Source organism: Arvicola amphibius, chromosome 4, assembly GCF_903992535.2.
Source record: "Arvicola amphibius chromosome 4, mArvAmp1.2, whole genome shotgun sequence".
NCBI classification, from domain to species: Eukaryota; Metazoa; Chordata; class Mammalia; order Rodentia; family Cricetidae; genus Arvicola; species Arvicola amphibius.
In genome coordinates, this window is record NC_052050.1 from 129,497,113 (window position 1) to 129,515,113 (window position 18,001).

At 45.5% G+C, this 18,001-nt stretch overlaps 1 protein-coding gene across 1 annotated transcript in view; it reads right to left on the bottom strand.

Annotated features, from left to right (window-relative positions):
* The window catches only part of Fat1 (FAT atypical cadherin 1), a 114,727-nt gene that overhangs the window by 24,727 nt on the left and 71,999 nt on the right, over positions 1 to 18,001 (bottom strand). Inside the window, 6 exon segments of the mRNA XM_038325562.2 lie at positions 242 to 4,300; positions 9,527 to 9,737; positions 9,861 to 10,136; positions 14,283 to 14,422; positions 16,925 to 17,135; positions 17,420 to 17,749. Of these exon segments, the coding sequence (XP_038181490.1) occupies positions 242 to 4,300; positions 9,527 to 9,737; positions 9,861 to 10,136; positions 14,283 to 14,422; positions 16,925 to 17,135; positions 17,420 to 17,749 (5,227 nt within the window).

The following is an 18,001-nucleotide window of genomic DNA, read 5'->3' on the forward strand; positions in this document are numbered from 1 at the left end:
TGAAGTTTATCAAATAACTTTTCCTTTAGATGTTATTTATTAAATACTATTAAATTTAACAGAATGAGTCATAGGAGTCTTGGCTGAAACGCCTTTAAGTTCAGCTTCCGTGTTATTTCTCCTCATTTTAGACACACATGACTGAAAGCACACCAACTCCGCAAATCCATCAATCCACACCTAGCATATCCCATCTAACACGGGGTCACTGTCCACTGTACATCTGTCTGGAGCAGTTTACCTGTTATAAAGTAGGTCACTTGTCTGTTAATCTCCTCAGAGTCGGCATCGGTGGTGCTCAAGATGGCGATCACACCACCTGGAGGGTCGTCCTCACTCACAGTCCCTTTGTAAATCTCAGCCGTGAATCGGGGCGGGCTGTCGTTGACATCGGTGACAGTAACATCCACAATGGCTGTGGAGGACAGCTGAACCTTCTCACCATGATCCGATGCGACCACTTTAATCTGGTAGCTGGCTCTCTCTTCGTGGTCAAGCTCCTTCAGGGTTGTAATCCAGCCTGTTTCCATGTTAATGGCAAAGGACTCGATGATGTCTGCACTTTGGGACTGATCTAGACTGTACATGACCTGGCCATTGGCTCCTGAGTCTAGGTCAGATGCCCTGACCTGGATGACCCTACTCCCCCTGGGCAGGTTTTCAACAACAAATGCTTCATATGGGTTGGACTCCAAAACTGGGCTGTGATCATTTACATCTTTCACCTGGATACTAACGTCGACAGAAGCCACCACCTCAGCGTCATCAACAGTACACCTGGCCAGCACGGAAAACTGAAACCACTTAGTGGTCTCGTGGTCAAGACTCTTCTCTAGCTTCAGCCTCCCAGTCTGCCTGTCAATCACAAAGAACTCGTCTCTATTACTCTCGGGAGTATTGCCTTTGACCAGAGTGTAGAGAACAGCCCTGCTATGTTCTACCCGGATGAGGTCAATTTCTGTTCCAATGGGCATGTCTTCTGAAATGTCGTAGGTATAAAAGGGCTCTGAAAACTTTGGAAGCTGCGTTTCCGGTGGAAGTATCCGAACATAGACAGGCACAACGGATTCTTTGGGCGGAGACCCGTTATCCACAGCTCTAACGAAGAAAGTGAAGAATTCATTCTCCAAACCAATTAAACTTTCCTTTGTAGTAATTAAGCCAGTCAGCTTGTTGATTTCCAAATTCTCCTTCACACTTTCAGAATCCGCCTCGATGGCGTAGGTGACGTCAGCATTAGAGCCTTCATCGGCATCACTCGCAAAGACTTTAACAACCGACGTTCCTTTGGCGGCGCTGGATCCAATGTTCACTTCGTACTTGGTCGAGCGAAACTGTGGGGCATTATCATTGTCGTCTGTAAGAATGACATTTACAGTGCAGAAAGCCACTTTCCCTCCAGCATCCTTCGCCATTAAACGGACGGAGATTATTTTTTCTGTTGGGGTCTCTCGGTCGAGCTTTTCCAGAGTGAATATCTGTCCTCTGTCATTCACGTAAAATCTGTCCTTAGCAAAGTCATTCACGAGATGGTAAGTTATGTGACTGTAAATGCCAGAATCCCTATCCGTCGCCTTCACCTGGACCACCGGAGTATGTAAGGGAGCATTTTCGGCCAGTTCCACCTCATATTCGTTCTGAAGGAAGACAGGACTGTGCAAATTGCCTCCCATCACAGTTATGTGAACCTGAGCGGAACTTCGAAAAACCCCATCAGACACAGACACATTGAGACTGTAGAACGGCTTCAAGGTGTGCCGGCGCGGGTTTGAGAGTGTCAGAATCCCCGTTTCACTGTCGATGACAAAGCTTTTATGATCATTGCCAGACAGGATGGAATATTCTAACCTGTCTAGGTCCGAGCTGTCGGCATCGCAGGCTTTTACACACATCACGAAATGCCCATGAGCTGCATGCTCACTAATTCTGGCTTCGTAAATCTGTTGTTCAAACAGGGGTGGATTATCATTGAGGTCGGTGACATCCACGGTGACGATGACCTCGCTGCTCAGTGGGGGCATCCCTCCATCCACAGCCCTTACGAAAATCTTGTGCTGCTGGGACTGTTCGTAGTCCAAAGGCCGCACGAGTGAAATGAGCCCCGTGTTACTATCTATGTGAAAGTGACTGCTATGATTTCCAAACATCTGGTAGGAAATCCCTCTATTTGGTTCTGAATCCGAGTCTGTGGCTCTCACTCGAAGGACAGGTGTTCCGATGACAGAGGCTTCGGACAGGGTTGTGGCATAAGACTGCTGCACAAACACGGGAGGGTTATCGTTGATGTCCTCCACTATGATGTCAACAAAGACTTCGGCGTGAGCGCCCGTCAGGGAGTCGGTCGCCCGTATGCTCAGTTTATAGGCTGGGTGGGACTCGAAATCCAGCGGTGCTATGACATTTATTACCCCAGTATTGAAGTTAATAGTAAACTGATCAAAAGGGTCTCCGTCTGTGATGCTGTAGAACACTTTCAACCCTTCTGGGCTGTTGGCTTGGACGTGGACCACGGGACTGTGCACCTGGATGTTCTCTGGAATCTCAGCACTGTAGAAAGCCTTTTCAAACACAGGCATGGCTTTGTTCATGACAGTTATGGGAACTAGAACTTCGGCAGAGAAAGCTGGGCTTCCTCCGTCCTTAGCAACCACTGTGACAAGATATTCCTTATTTAAGGTGTCAGGCTCAAACTGTTTCTTCAGAGAAATGTCACCGGAGGGCCCGATCTGGAAGTGGTCGTGATGTTCCTTGAGGTAGTAGTGGACCTCCCCATTTCGGCCGCTGTCTCTGTCAATGGCTGTGACGTAGCGAATGACGTGGCCCACCTCGGCATCCACCTTCACAACAGCGTAGTAGGGGAGGTTGACAAACACTGGCGCGTTGTCATTTTGGTCTTCTATGGTGACTTTCACCACGACGTGGGCCACTGCGGACGGCTCACGTTCTCTGGTCACTTCTACCACCACATCAAATGCTTCCTGTTGCTCGCGGTCAAACGGTATTCCGGTGGTGGACAGCACGCCTGACGTGTGGCTGATCTTGAACCTGCGGTCGGGGTTGAGGATGTGATGAAACAGAGGCTCGTTGATCGGGTTCCCCTTGGCAGTAATGACAGCGAGCGTTTTCGTTTCCGTGGTGTTCTCCTTCACGACGGCAGAGTAGACATCTTGGGTAAACTTGAGTGGGCTCTCTTTGCTTTCTCTCACATTGATTTTCACAGAGGTCGTGCTTGTAAACCTGCCGTCAGAGGCTCGGACGGTTAGCTCATAGCGGCTTCGTAACTGAGTCGTGTTTTGTATTGTTATTGTGCCCGTCTTGTAGTCCATTGAGAACTTCTCTCCAATGTTGCCTTCGGTGATGGAGTATATTAACTGTGAGAACGCCCTGGAATCGGCGTCTGTGGCGTTCACGGTGATGACTTTCACTCCTTTGTATGTTGGCAATAGAAGAGAGGCTTCATACAGTGACTTAGAGAAGACGGGAGGGCAGTCATTGATGTCGATTACACGAACAGTCACATTGGCTGCGTACTCGGCAAACAGACGTGGGGTCCCCATGTCGTGCACCTGCACAGTGAAGTGGAAAACACGCGTTTCCTCGTAGTCCAGACTCAGCACTGTGTGGATAGCGCCAGTGGTGGCGTCAATGCTGAAATAATTGTGCACAGACGGCTCGACGATTTGATAAACGAGCAGAGCATTGGACTCCCTGTCGGCATCCGCGGCTCGAATCACCAGCGGAACATTCCTGTCTGTCAGAACCACAGTGTTGACTGAAGTGGATTCGCTAACAAATCCTGAATATTCTGCCTGGGCAAAAACTGGCGGGTTGTCATTCTCGTCCTGCAAATGCACAACAACGGTTGTGTTGGTGGACAAACCAGCCATGTTGGTCCCTTGTACTGTCAAAGTATAAATGGGCAGAGCTTCAAAATCCAAGGCTTTCTGAGTGATGATGCTTCCGGAGTGTGGATTAATATCAAAGGCATCGCCCACGTTCCCATCTTTGATTTCATACATCACGGAGGACTGGCTGTGAGCAGAGACCATCCCGACAAAAGTCCCAACACTGACGGCTTCGCTGATTTCCACAGAGTATTCTTTGGACGTGAACTTTGGGGAGGCGTTATCAGCAACTGTGACGGCAATGTGCACAGAGGTCATTTCGTTCATCGGGGGATCGCCTTGATCTGTAGCTTTTACTATTAAATCATACTCTACTTGGTTACTTCGGTCTAATTCTCTGGCAGTTTTTATAGAGCCCAAGATGGGGTCGATTGTGAAAGAATTTCCAATGTTTCCTGGAAGGACACGAAAACAAGGTAAGAAAGAATCTATTAGAGAAAAGCCCAAAGACAACATAAATAGCAGAGAAACAGAAAGATATTTAAAACTTACATCCTGAATTAAATAGGAAAGCAGGAGATGTCAACAATTGGATGAAACCTTCTACTTATTTCTTTTTACTCCTTTAAACTGTTCAGAATTTTGGCTGTCAAATATGAAAAGCAAGAAATAGAAAAAAAATACTGTTCTGTACCTAAAGCCAAAACTCACTCTCTCTGCTGAACTGAAAAATGTGTTGTAGAAACATACGGCTCTCCACTCGCACAGCTCAACAGTTTCCAACAGTACCCTGAAATCCTGCAGGGTGCATCAAGTCCTCAGCGTTCATTGCTTACAAGGGAGAGTTTTAAATCACTGAGAAACTTACACTGTGCTTGAGGAAAGCCTTGTAGTGTAGGTAGTTAGGGAACTGAGAGGCAATTTTCTGTAGCCCGCCTTACTTGTCAAGTTTTGAGGAATTCAACAGTGTTCCCTCCTTAACCTTTTCCATGTTGAATGATCTACTGGTGGGCGCCTCTCGAGTAGGCGGGATTTTGCTCCCAGGGAGACATCTGGCAGTCTGGCTGTCACAACCCGAAGGGAGGAAGCGCTACTGCTTCGTGGATGATAGCAGCCAAGAGACAGAAACAGCTTACGCGGCACACCAGAGTCCGCAGTGAGGAGTTGTTTGCTTCAAAACATCAACAGTGCTTATGCAGCTGAGAAGCAAACTGCTAGGACAGGTGGTTTTCCTGTTTCCTTGGACGTTGGCAGTTCTAAAGAGACTAGTCATTCTCTAGATGTTCTGGACGGAGCCAAGGCACTGTGTGTGTGTGTGTGTGTGTGTGTGTGTGTGTGTGTGTGTGTGTGGCAAGGGGGGATCTTTGGATTCTACCCCTCCGTGAATCCTTCCCAGCCTTTTTCCCGTCTCATAAATAAGCATCTAGAAATCAGCCCCAGCATTGAATCCATTCTTCCCAAATGCTCACTGCATGGCAAAACTACGCTCACTTGCCATTTTCTCACACTCCTCTTCTTCCTGGGTTGACACCAGCACACCCTTCACACCAGAATGACTTAGCGTGATCTGCAAACCAGAGGATTAACTAACGAGCACTTCTTTCTGCACAGCAACAGCAAACACTTCCTCTGCAGTGTTCATTTCCTTCATTAAATACATTTCCAAAAATCCACGACATTTTTTTCCTGAGGCCAGACATAGCCTGGTTTTCATTAAGCTGGCCTGGCTCTGGGTCTAAGCCCCAAGGCGATGCCTCGGTTTGAAACAGGGCGGAAGCCCAGGCTCCTGCAGACCCTTAAGGTCTGGGCAGAACCTTGGCCCAGGCCTCTGCCAGGCTGCTCAGACACTGATTTCCGGCCTGTCTGTACTTAGGAACATCCACGATCCCAGGTTGTCACTGCGTCTTAAGCAAACATCAAAACCCAGAGATCCTCTCTTGTTCTTCCCGCCCATTACTCTCATCTTCCAAACCTGTGGTGACTGCCTAGCCTAACAGGTGCACCTGCTCACAGTCTGGGCAACTGAATTTATCCCCCTACCTCAACCAAAACCCCGAGTCTTTCTTATGCCTGCTTTGGAAAACAGCCCATTTAATAACATTTATACCCCTTCATTTGCATGTATTTGTCCTATTTTCCATAGTGAAATCTTATTCGCCAGTCAAGTTTCATAGGTCCAAGGCCTCAAAATGAAGACATGAGTCAACGTTTTTAATGTGGCAGAGATGGACAGTGTTATGATGCGTGACTGTGTTCCCAGCATCCTCTGCTCTTCCCTCACCTCGGACCTGTATACTGACCATTCTCCCAGTGCAGCCTTCCCTAGCTATTCTCAGAATTTCTCCATTCACCTATTTATGTGTTCACTCAGAATCTAACTGAATGGCCCTGCCTGAAGGTCTTCTTTGACTTGTCTGTCCAGTATGACTACTTTTATTCTTTATTATAGTTTTTCATGTTAAGTATTTTCCTTCTTCCCATTCAGTTATTTTTGGTTTGTCTTTTGTTTTGGTGCAGTTCAGACTTAGCAAGAACACACTATACATCCCAGGCTGGCCTCTTGTTCATAGTCCTCCTCTTGCCTCAGCCTCCCAAGGGCTGCAGTTAAAGGCATATACCACCACACCACACTCCTCCATTTTCTTTTTTTTAAAAAATATTTATTTATTTATTTGTTATGTATACAATATTCTGTCTGTGTGTCTTCAGGCCAGAAGAGGGCACCAGAACTCATTACAGATGGTTGTGAGCAACCATGTGGTTGCCGGGAATTGAACTCAGGACCTTTGGAAGAGCAGGCAATGCTCTTAACCACTGAGCCATCTCTCCAGCCCCCATTTTCTTTATAGTATGTAGAACATTCTTTCTATTTATCAAGAATTTTGCTGTGTAAAATCCAAAACTATTTTTCATCATCTAGGAGACCCAGCATTGGATTCAGAGGACCCTGAGCTTGTCACTGACATAAAAAATGGCTCACCGGGAGCCTAGCCAGAGACTCAGTCTTTGGATCTCACGTGTGTATGTATTGAGGCACAAAGCGTCAGATGTACAGAAGGCTGCAGACTGTCAGGTAGCAGGTGCATTCCCCAAGCCCTGGAATACATGTCTGTTCGCTGCTGATGGAAATAAGGCAAGCAGAAGTTTGTACTAGAGTGGGATTGACTCGCTTGCATTAGCTGAAGCAGTACAAGACATCTTCAGCAGGAAGATGGTCTGCACTAATGAGCCAATGTCGCCCTTAAACCATGACTATTTCCTATAGAATACAAAAGAGAGAACAACAGATTCAGCCTGTGTTCAGTAAGCACTTGCTGACGGTGTGGGATCCTCTACCAAGCTTCACTGGCAATTATGATATAAGTTTGAGGAACCAAACCAATCCTAATCAGTTAACACATTCACCAAATGTTATCTCTCCCCAGGGGTGAGAAAAGGAGGGAAGTGATGCTCTACCTACTTTTCGACACGTCATCACCTCCCGGCCCAGAGTACAGCGCTAACGTATATCTACTTTTTCGACAAGCCAACACCTCCCAGCCCAGAGTACAGCGCTAACGTATACCTACTTTTCGACACGCCATCACCTCCCAGCCCAGAGTATAGCGCTTAGGTGTCTCTGGTACGTAATCCAGTTGCAAAAGGGAATACCTTTTCATTAAACTCCTTTCCCCGAAGACTCCAAATCAGACTAAACCTTCTGCTCAATAAATTTCTCCTAGTTAAACTTAGGCAGTATTACGAGTAAAATTTAAAACCAGCATTCCGAACTTTGTCAGATGTCATCGGATATAAGTTAAAGACGGCGGATTATGAACGAAGTGTTCAGTGAAAGGCAGTGTGAAATTTTACAGTTCCTTCTATTCCAGCAGGTGCTGTGCATCTACGCAGACGCGGGCACACGCTAATGCTGCTGCACTCTCACGGTAGGGGCTTCCTATGAGAGTATGTTTTTTTTTTTTTTTTTTTTATTTTTCAGTCTAACGCTGCATGATGAAAGCTGTCCTAAAACCCGATTGCACACGGGAACAGCCCACTGGTGCCTAGTGTGTTCTCTGGGGAGAGACAGAGTTCCATTCTTAGGATACCAAATTACTAAGGCCACCAGTCATCACAAACACTCCAAGAATGCATGCATGCCTTCAGTCGGGCACCAGCAATCACAGTTTAGACACCCAGTTGTTGAGAATTATGTGAAAGCAAAGGGAAAAATTGAGCATTTTCTCCTCCACCAACCCAGTCAGTCTGTTGGCGACAAAGTCACTTCACTGAGGGCTCAGGCACGCATGGATGGAATGCGCTGTTTCCCTAACTGCTAAATTTCTCAAGCAGTGGGGGGAAAATTTCTTTATGTCTATCCAAGGCACTAACTCCACTACCGTGCATTTTAACACTCTAATCATAAAATCTTATTTGGGAATAACAAAGTCAATCCAGTTCTTTTAGAGGAAACAAGTGAGTTTTCAAACACGTAAGGAAATAAAAATAGTTTGCTCGGTGCCTAAGCACACCAGGAGGTATTTGTGTCAAAATCACTCCGTATATACTCAGATTTATTTAGTGTCTGTGATCTATAGATAATCTACAAGCTCTATGGATTCGATGCCTAGAAGACACCATGTCTAAGTGGAGAGAGCTATGCACTTAAAAAATTAGATTAAAATACTCTAAACTCATTACAAAGAATGAAACTGGCTTTATTTCTTCAATTTCAACAGTGAGGACTGTAGGAAACTGAGTGCCTTCTCCACTCATCACTGACTGGGAGTGAGCAGGGTTAGGAACTCCTAGCTGTGTGAGCATGTGCTCCAAGTAGAGCCTTTCTCGCCTCATCCATGTGAGGCCCATGGAAAGCCCCACCTGATGAACACAGCAGGAAGACCTCTTTCACAGTACTTGGCTCATGAATGGGGCCGCTTCAGTCCCCGGGATGAGTGAGCAGCAGTGAAAAAAGAGCAACACTTGTCCTACTGTTGTGATGGCGCTGATGACCCTCAGCTTTGGGGGGGGTGGGGGGGCTCTTGTCTGATTTTATTCTGGAACTGATAGGCTCAGGCTCAGTTTACCCTTCCTGGGCTCAGGCTACCTCTGTGCTACCTCTAGCCAATGCCAGAGGCCCCTTCCAAAGACTTCTCTCTCCAGAACCAACTACCCTGTGGCCTGGTTCAACAACGTGGTCCTATGCATGTTATTGCACTGCCAATGGTACGTGGGGATGGACTGTGGGGAGAGCCTGCAAGGCATAGGAAGCAGGGCGCCCCTTTCTGAGCCAAGACGGGAGAGTCTTCACACTGCCCTGGCATTTCTTACTCTGAGCCAGAGAAAACATTCTCATTAAAATGTTGAATTTCTAAGCCAGCATTTTCCTGACTGGGTTCAGAGCCTAACATGATTGCCTAAAAATAATTCCAGAAAAACTGAATTAGAAAAATAATGTTCCCCTGCCCCCGCAGGATATATCAGTCTTAATTTATGTTAATACTGCTAATCTCCAGAATTCTTGACACTCAAGCTTATTAGGACTTTATCTTTGTTCCTTGGCATTTTTTTTTTCTAAGTTAAAAATTTAAAACATTTTTGCAGTGGTATATGGAAATGCTTCAATACCTAGAAGTAATTTTAGAAAACGCAAGATACAGTTTTCAAACAGAAAGACAAGACTCCATTGCTTCAACAAATACCCGATTCGATGGAGTAGAGCACTTCCGCATTTCTCCCTTTGTCTTTGTCCAGAGCTGTAACCTGCAGCACAACCGAGCCCACAGCGGCCGACTCGTACACTCGGCCTTCGTAGGAGGAGCTGGTGAACCACGGGGCATGGTCATTCATGTCGCTGACGTTAACAACGATCCTGGCGAAATTGCGTTTCACAGAAACATCCTGGTCCCGTACCTGAAAGAATCAACACGCTGTTATTCTCCTGGGCTCCTTCTTTCCTGTGGACTAAGAATAAAAAGGCATTGCCATCCCTCCCATTACAGGAAACCTTCCGGTCAAAAAAGGGCGAGGCCGTACCATGACCGTGAGCACGTGCCGGTGGATGGCTTCATGATCGAGCTTTTCCGAAGTGTAGAGAGCGCCGGTTGCAGGATCCAGGCGGAATTTCTTGAGACTCACGGGGTCTATGCTGCTCTGTAGGGTGTAGATCAGTTTGTTTTTCTCATCCTTGTCCACTGCGCTGATCTGCAGAATCTCCGTGTCTGGCTCTGTGTCTTCGGGAACAGTGACTTCATATTTTGATGTAGAAAACTGAGGGCGGTGGTCATTTGTATCTATGACTTTGATAAGCACCTGGAATGAGCGACAAAAGGACTTGGATAAAGATACACTCATAATTAATTGCAAGATGCTATCAAACCAAATTAAATATGAATAGGAGAAATAAAAGCAAACAAAAGTCTAGAATCAAAGAAACTTTCTACAGCTTCTTATCTTTGGTATATTATTTGTGTAATATTGAACAATAACTGTGGAGATAGGATTCTGGTCACAGCTGAAAATTCCTTATGAAATGGTGCCTAATCTACCATAGGTCTCTACAAGAGATCTCTGGAGACGGTTCAGGAGAGGTATCAATTTACTTTGCCAAGGATACCCATTTCCTATGTTAGATTCAGGCCAGTGAGAGGGGTGGCAATGTTATCTAAATTTCTCATTCTAAACCCTGCGACTCCAAGGTCCTCGCAAGATATTAATACAAAAGGAACAACTAGAAATCACTGAGGATGTAGTTCAGCGATTGGGAACTTCCTAGCATACGTAAGCCGAGAGTCAGAGCCCCACTGCTGCCAAAATATGCTCTTAAATTATAGTTCCGTGGCTTCAAAATCCCTGAGTGGCAAATGTTTCTTTCCTAAAGGCAATTAAGTAGGTAGGAAAGAAAAACTCTTGTCAAAGATAGTGACATAAAATTAAAGTTTTAGAGCAAAAAGGAAGATGCCAAAAAACTTAGTCATAATTAGAAATAAAAAACATTTACCTTGACAGATGATTAATTTTTAAAATGAAGTGATTTAGAGGGACAGCATAATAAAAATCACTATCAATCATAGAATATGGCTTACTTATAGTTTATGAACAAGAAAGCTGAGTTTCACTGGCTTCTATAGAACACAAGGGTTTGTTAATTTAAGAGAAACAAAGGGGGCAAAGTTCTAGTGACGCCAGGTAACTGTAGACCACGCGGCTGCACCCACATGAAGACAGGATTTTCGTGAGACTGTAACCGTATTCCCAAAGAAGACCACAGCATCAGCAGATGCATTTTCACGCTCAATTCTATGTGAATCCTAAATCCATTCACCAAACCACAAAAGAAGGTTTTATGTGAAAAGTATGTAACCATTTGGGTCTCGCTTTTAAAGATAAAAGAGGACCGGGGAGGCGCAGCTGCAAACGGCCGACTGGTTTTCTATAAATCAAATCCTGGTCAATTTACAAGTTTAAAACTCAACCATGGAGTGCGAACTAGGCAGAGGAGTCTGATGCTGTCCTGGGTTCAGCTAACCCCTCTCAAACAAAAAGCAAAAAAGAACGAGTGACCCATTTTGACAGGGCAGTTCACCAGACACGCTCTTGACGAGCACCGGGGCCAGCTCTCACCCACAAGGTCTCCATGGGCCACATCACATTCCTACAAAGCCTAAAAGCTGCTAGCATGCCATAAGGTGAGGTTTTGAAAGTCCACAGGTGGGTGGGGAACTCTCCAAAGCAAGGGATACTGAGAAGAAACTGAGAAGAAGATTGTCGGCCAGGAAGGTCGAAGTTGAGAATGCCTACCTATCTTGAAGAGACCGGAAAGACTTGGACCTGAAGGAACAGAGGATCAGGAAGAAGATGGAATCGAACCTGCACCGCCTGAACTCCCAAGCTAAGGATGGAGAATTCGCCATCTTCTATACTTCACATGGTTTCACCACAAGAAAGGCATTTCACCTTCTCTTCTCAGTCAAGTGGCCCCAGATGAGACTCAGGGACCAGAGACAGGAAGCAAGTGATGTTTCAGGAGTGTAGCGTCAATACAGGAACATGTCCTGAGGAGAGGCCGTAAGAGCATGCAGAGCGAGTCCTCTGCCCTCTCCCCTGACCCTCAGAAGAACCGGGAAGGTGGCTAGCACTATCCACTCTCCTCTCCTTCCAGTGGAGGCAATAGAAACAGAGCGAGTCTGAGGTTTGTCCCTGCACAGGAGCGAGAGGGGGAGACAAGTCTCCAACCAGGCTGCCTTCCCAGAATGCAACAATTGTGTTCCAAGGAACCCGCAAGAAAACGGGAATGAAACTGCTTCAGTACAACCACACCAGCCTGTCATACAAACAAACAAACTAATAAACACAAGCAGCTCAATTTGTAAGTTACCTGGAAACACAAGGGAGAGAAGGAAAAACGATTCAACCTGGTGCCGAGGAGCGTCCTAATTGGAAGGATAAAGTTTTATGCGTGGAACAGTGGCATCCACCCTGCTCTACTCTGCAAAGAGAGCAACAGGCCTGACCAAACCATCACCCAGTCTCTCCCACATCCCGGTACCCGGCCGACCAACCTGAATGCACAAAGCTGCTACATGCTGATTTTCACCAACAAACCTGCATCTGCCCATTGTTCCAGGCCTTATCGGTGTAGCTCAGGTGCCCGCCGGCCTCTTCACGGGACCCAATCCCTTCCATCCCAGATCTCTATCTCCCTGCGCACAGTCCCAGACGGAAACCTAAACCTAATGACTGTCTGCTCCCTTTGTCCCCACCATCACAGGTCAGCCTGGGCTCTGTCACATTGTCTTGAATTCTGAGAACCTCCCCATGCCAGTGATCCCTTGGGACACTGCCAGGACTCTCCAAACAGGTGTCACAGTAAGTTACAGAACTATAAATCCTGCCCTGAATATTAAGAGAAGGGGAAACTAATTCATCCCCTGCATTTCAGGGGAATTTTAGTAATGTACATCAAAATTTCAGACCGAGCGCCCAACCATCCTGAAGATGCAGTTTTGCGGGGAAGAGATACATTACCAATTACCTCCTAACGAGGTAAAAACACCATGTGGATGCACGGCTGTAGTCAGGAGAAAGGCTGCTACAGAGGGCCATTTCCATGGCTTCCCAAATTCCTCTGGCTACATTTCCAGTTACTCACAGTACATGGGGACACTGCTTAAATCTTTCTCCAAAAATGACTGTTTAATCTTGTTTTAATTTCTGATGTTTTAATTCTCACTCTTGTGCTCTGCAGCTCAACATCAGGGGCTCATTTCCAAAGAGAGAAAATCCATGCGTGCTGCTTATTACTCCCATGAGATGCGCAGCGAGAGAAACTGCAGCACGGCACAGCACCTTCCCCACGGCCACTCGAAACAAACAATCCCCACAGCGTAAGCTACATGCAGCATGCACTGCCAGTCTCATCCACTTTAAAGTCACAGGCATTGGGAGAAAGGACTAAAATATTTTTATAGCTACCCTTAAATTATCTAGTCATTTATTAACTGAAACTACATCCCAGACTGTAATTTGCGATCGTGAATGCAGCTAAATGACAGAGGGGAAGACCTGTCTCATTTACGGTTTCGGAGAACATAATCTAAAGACAGAAAACTTCAGAAGCATCTCCGTCTCTAAGCTTCAGCTTCCTTAGGGATAGTTAAGTAACACACAAGCCTTTGGCTTCGGGATTTGGATCCTGTTGCCACACTTTTGCTTCTAAAGAAGCATGTGGTCTAATAAAATTGATAGAAGGTGGGAGAGAGGGAGGAAGGAAAGAAGGACAGGCAGACAGGTGGGCTTCCTGCTAAAATCCACGATTACTAGTCATCCAGGAACGTCATTTTGGACAGCCACTACTAAGCATCAGAGAATGCACTTAAAAAATAGAATTCAATTAAAACTCAACTAATTCACAGGGTTTTAACATTAAAGTTTGAAAACCAAAAATCTAGCCAGCCACTGACGATCAGATAGCAACAAATAAAAACGCAGAGGAATTGTTGGTCAAATCTCACTTCTGAGATATTTTTACACAAACCTGGGTTTAGTTTGAATGAAGAAAATAGGAAGGAAGAAGGGGAAGAAGGAGGAAGGGAGGGAACCAACCTGTCAGCAGTTTAAGCTATTAAGAGCTTCAAAAAGATGATGTGTATAGCTCGTCCTGTGGAAGAACTCCAGCACCACGGCTTGAAGTAAGCATGAGACTACGCCTGTGAGGGGAGGCACTAATACTGCGCGATGGGGTCAAGTCTCCTCTTGACATTTTTATGGGACTGTTCAGCAGAAGGCACAGAAGGCACAACCGCATTTAGGATCTGCGGTTCCTGTCCCCGAGAAAGGACTCCTGGTGTGTATGTGTATAAACTACACCAACACACAACTGCCCGTGCTGTCTGCGCATCCTGGCGGCAGGGCATTTTCTCGGTCCTTCTGACAGAGGCATCGCCAGCGTTCACTTACCTGGGTGAGGATAGTGGAGGTTCCGTCTGTCGCCTCCACTGTGAGGTTATAGTTGGATTTCTGCTCTGCATCAAGGGGTTTGGCAACAATGATCGTGCCGGAGCCCTTGTCGACATCGAAGTGACTGTCATAGTTGCCACCTAGTTGAAATTAGGACAAACAGAGGTGCTACAGCAAATCACACAATAAAGATCATGTGTTTTATAGCTTTCTGATACTCAATGGCCATGAAAACAGATGTTTAATAATACAATGATCAAAATGACTCAAAGGAGCTAGGATTTCCAAACATAGGAAAGAATGGCTAGCTCTTCAGAGTGCTTTTAGACAACACTGGACCTTAATGTCAAGGAGGTCAAGAATTGAGAAGAAATCAAGTCCACAAGCAAACAGCCCTGCTAACCCTACCTGTCAATTACTTCGGATTTTGCAGGCATTATAAAAATTTGCGCATGATTATGAAAACCTCACTGAAAATAGCTTTTATTACTGGAAACAAGAACTGCACTATTCTGAATATACTACGCTCACTAGTAATAACTATTACAAACAAATGTGAGCGCTGAAAGAAACAGTTACATTTAATTTGAATCCGATCTACTACGGACTTCCTAAAACTACTTTTCAGAAGCAAGTTTCCGTCCTATTTACTATTCAGATATCTATCTCCCAGTTACATTCTAAATAAAACTCTCTTCAGACCCATGGAGGTTGAGACACTCAAATAGAAAAGAAATGGAATGAAAAAAAAATAAGGCTTAATGTCATATTTAAATTATAGGATAAATGTACCCCAAACAAAACAGACAGACAGACAGACACACACACACACACACACATACACACACACACACACACACACACACACACACACACACACACAAAGTCATCCGTCTCAAACCCAAAACTACTGATGCAGGGACAATTAAGAGTCAACACGTTTGTGACTGGGATGGGTGGTCATGCATATACATTATGAAAAGAACTGGGATGGGGGGGGGGTCCAACTCTGAAAACAAAACCCATGCTTTGATTTTTGATCTCATAATCATGTGGCAAATTATGTGATCTCAGCAGATACCTTCTGCTGTACAGTTCAGGTCACATGTCATCTGAAAGATGTAAAAGACGTCTCTAGCAAGCGTATCTCCTGACACAGCCAAAGGAAGCAAGCAAGCGTGGAAAGCAAGCACAGAAGAAGAACAGTCAATCAAACCGGTCCCCAACAGTAAGGAATTAAAAGCAAGTCTGATACGGTACAACAGAAGCTGGTTAATCTGGAAACGTGAGAGAGTGAAGAGAAAGAAAACATCATGATTATGGTTAGTGATGGCAATCGTCATTCCCCCTCAAGAACAAGAGTCATGGCTGCAGAGATAACATTTCACACACTGGCAGGCGAGAGGCAACCTGGCTACGAGGTGAAAGGAAGAAGTGGTCGCGTTCCAAGTGGAGATGGTGGTTGCGAACAAACATACTTTTGATTCATTAAGCAGCCTTATGATTAAAATATTATGGAGAGTCCATGGTGGTGGCGTATGCCTTTAATCCCTCCATTCAGGAGACCGAGGCAGGCTGATCTCTGAGTTTGAGGCTAGCGTGGTCTACAGAGGGAGTTCTAGGATAGCCAAGGCTACATAGAGAAACCCCCCTCTCAAAACCAAAATGCAAAAATTGTGGTGAAAAGAATTTTTTAAAGGCCTAAGGCTAGGCATCAAAGCCCACACCTATGATTGTGGCTACTCTGGAGGTTTAGGCAGAAAGGGTGACAAATTTGAAGCCACCCTGAGCAACTTAATAAAATCCTGTCTCAAAATTAAATGGCAAAAACAAGGGTAAGTGCGTAGTGCAGTTGAAGAGAGCTTGTTTGGCAAGTTCAGGGCCTGCGTTTGTCTAAAAGGGGGTGGAAAAGGCAGGGGATCACATGCACTGTAAGTTCTTATATAATCTTTAAAAAAGCAATCGAATATTCTAAGCGTGAGTTCATCAAATAGCAAAAATGCTAACTTAAGCATGTATATTTTTTAGGAGGGTGAAGCTTCCTGGCAAGAGATGTAAAAATACTGGGAAGCTACTGCAGTTGCTTTAAATTTTATATAATCACGAATAATAACATAGCATGTGTATGATATAGATATGGACCTGGTCCGATACATTTAGGTTCCTGAAGTCCCCTGTGTATGCCCCCCCCAAGTAAGTTTTTGCAAAAATTTTAACTGACTAAATGGTTTTCGAATACCTATTTTATGTTTGTTCTTTTTAAATTTTTATGTGTGTGGATGTTTTTCCACAAGCATACAGTGACTGCAGAGGCCGGAAGAGGGCATCAGAGCCCCTGGAACAGGCATTATAGAGGGTTATAAGCTGCCATGAGGGCGCTGGAAATAAACGCTGGTCACTAGATGAGCAGCGGGCACTCTACTGAACCATCTCCACACACCCAGGAGTTCTTTAAGCAATTTTAATGTATGTTGTAAGATTTTTCTTCTGCTGCTGCCATCAAACCACTATAGTTTAAGAACATTCTTCACCTATAGATCTTTCCCTGTAGTAACATTCTCAAGTGAGCAATAGTCAGAAAACCCTGTCAGGTTCTCAGTGCGACCCACGCAAGGCTGACAAGAGCTGTGAGCAATGCTTACCAATGATGTCAAACCATAGAGGTATGCCGGGAGGCTCAACCGAGAGCATCCCAATCATGTGAGCCACCGGGTCGCTTTCCATCACAGTAAATGAAAAAACCGATTCTTCAAAAGAGATCGGCTCCGACGATGGCTTGGGTTTGGAGATCCACTCGATATGGAGTCTGGTAGTTGAGGACTTCTGAGGACGACCATTGTCAACTACCTTAATCTAAAACACAGGACCGGAAGGGATGAAAACAGCAATCACAAGTTACATCTTCTAACCAAAGTCTAGATGGGTTTGCCTATTTCAAATACTCCAGACTTGTATCAGAATATAGCGTATGCTCAATGCTTGACAAGAATAATTGCTGCATGGCCACAGTCACTGGCGTGGGAGTTGACAAAGAAAATAAACCCACACTTTCCAAACTCCTCCTGTCACTTTCTCAACAGAGAGAAAGAACTACACGGCTTATGTTCCCAGAAAGGCAAGAGAGAAATCCGACTCACTGAAAGAATATCGTATTCTCCAGCCGCAGAGAACTTTTTGGATGAAACCACTCCCGTTTTGGGTTCGATGGAAAACCTGCCATGCTCGTTCCCTTCCTCGATGCTGTAGGACAGCTCGGCATTGGGCCCTTCGTCCTTATCGGCAGCTATGACGCGGTACAGAGGTTCTCTCTTGGCATTTCTTTCCCCGTCTGCTTTCTCTCGCTCCGGGAGCCTGATTTTGTAGAACTTCTGCAGGAACTGGGGCTTGTTGTCATTTTCATCAAGGATTTTCACGATGACCCCTGCAGTGGTGGATCTGGGGGGCGTGCCGTTGTCTGTAACAGTAACCTGGGTTTCAAAAGTAAGAGATAGCCCTTAGGAAGCTAACAAGCAGAGCCACGCCTGAGGTGAGGTAGTGTTTGCAGAAAGAGCTACAGCTCACACAACTCCAAGGTTCATCCCACTGCCTCTCGAGGTGAGCCAAACTCTCCTGGCTTTACGGCAGAGAGGTGGGGACCCGGACAGTGGCAAGGGCATAGTTGCCACTTCTCACGCATTCCTACCGGTCTCCCCCTTCCTTGTAGTAATGGTAAAACCAAC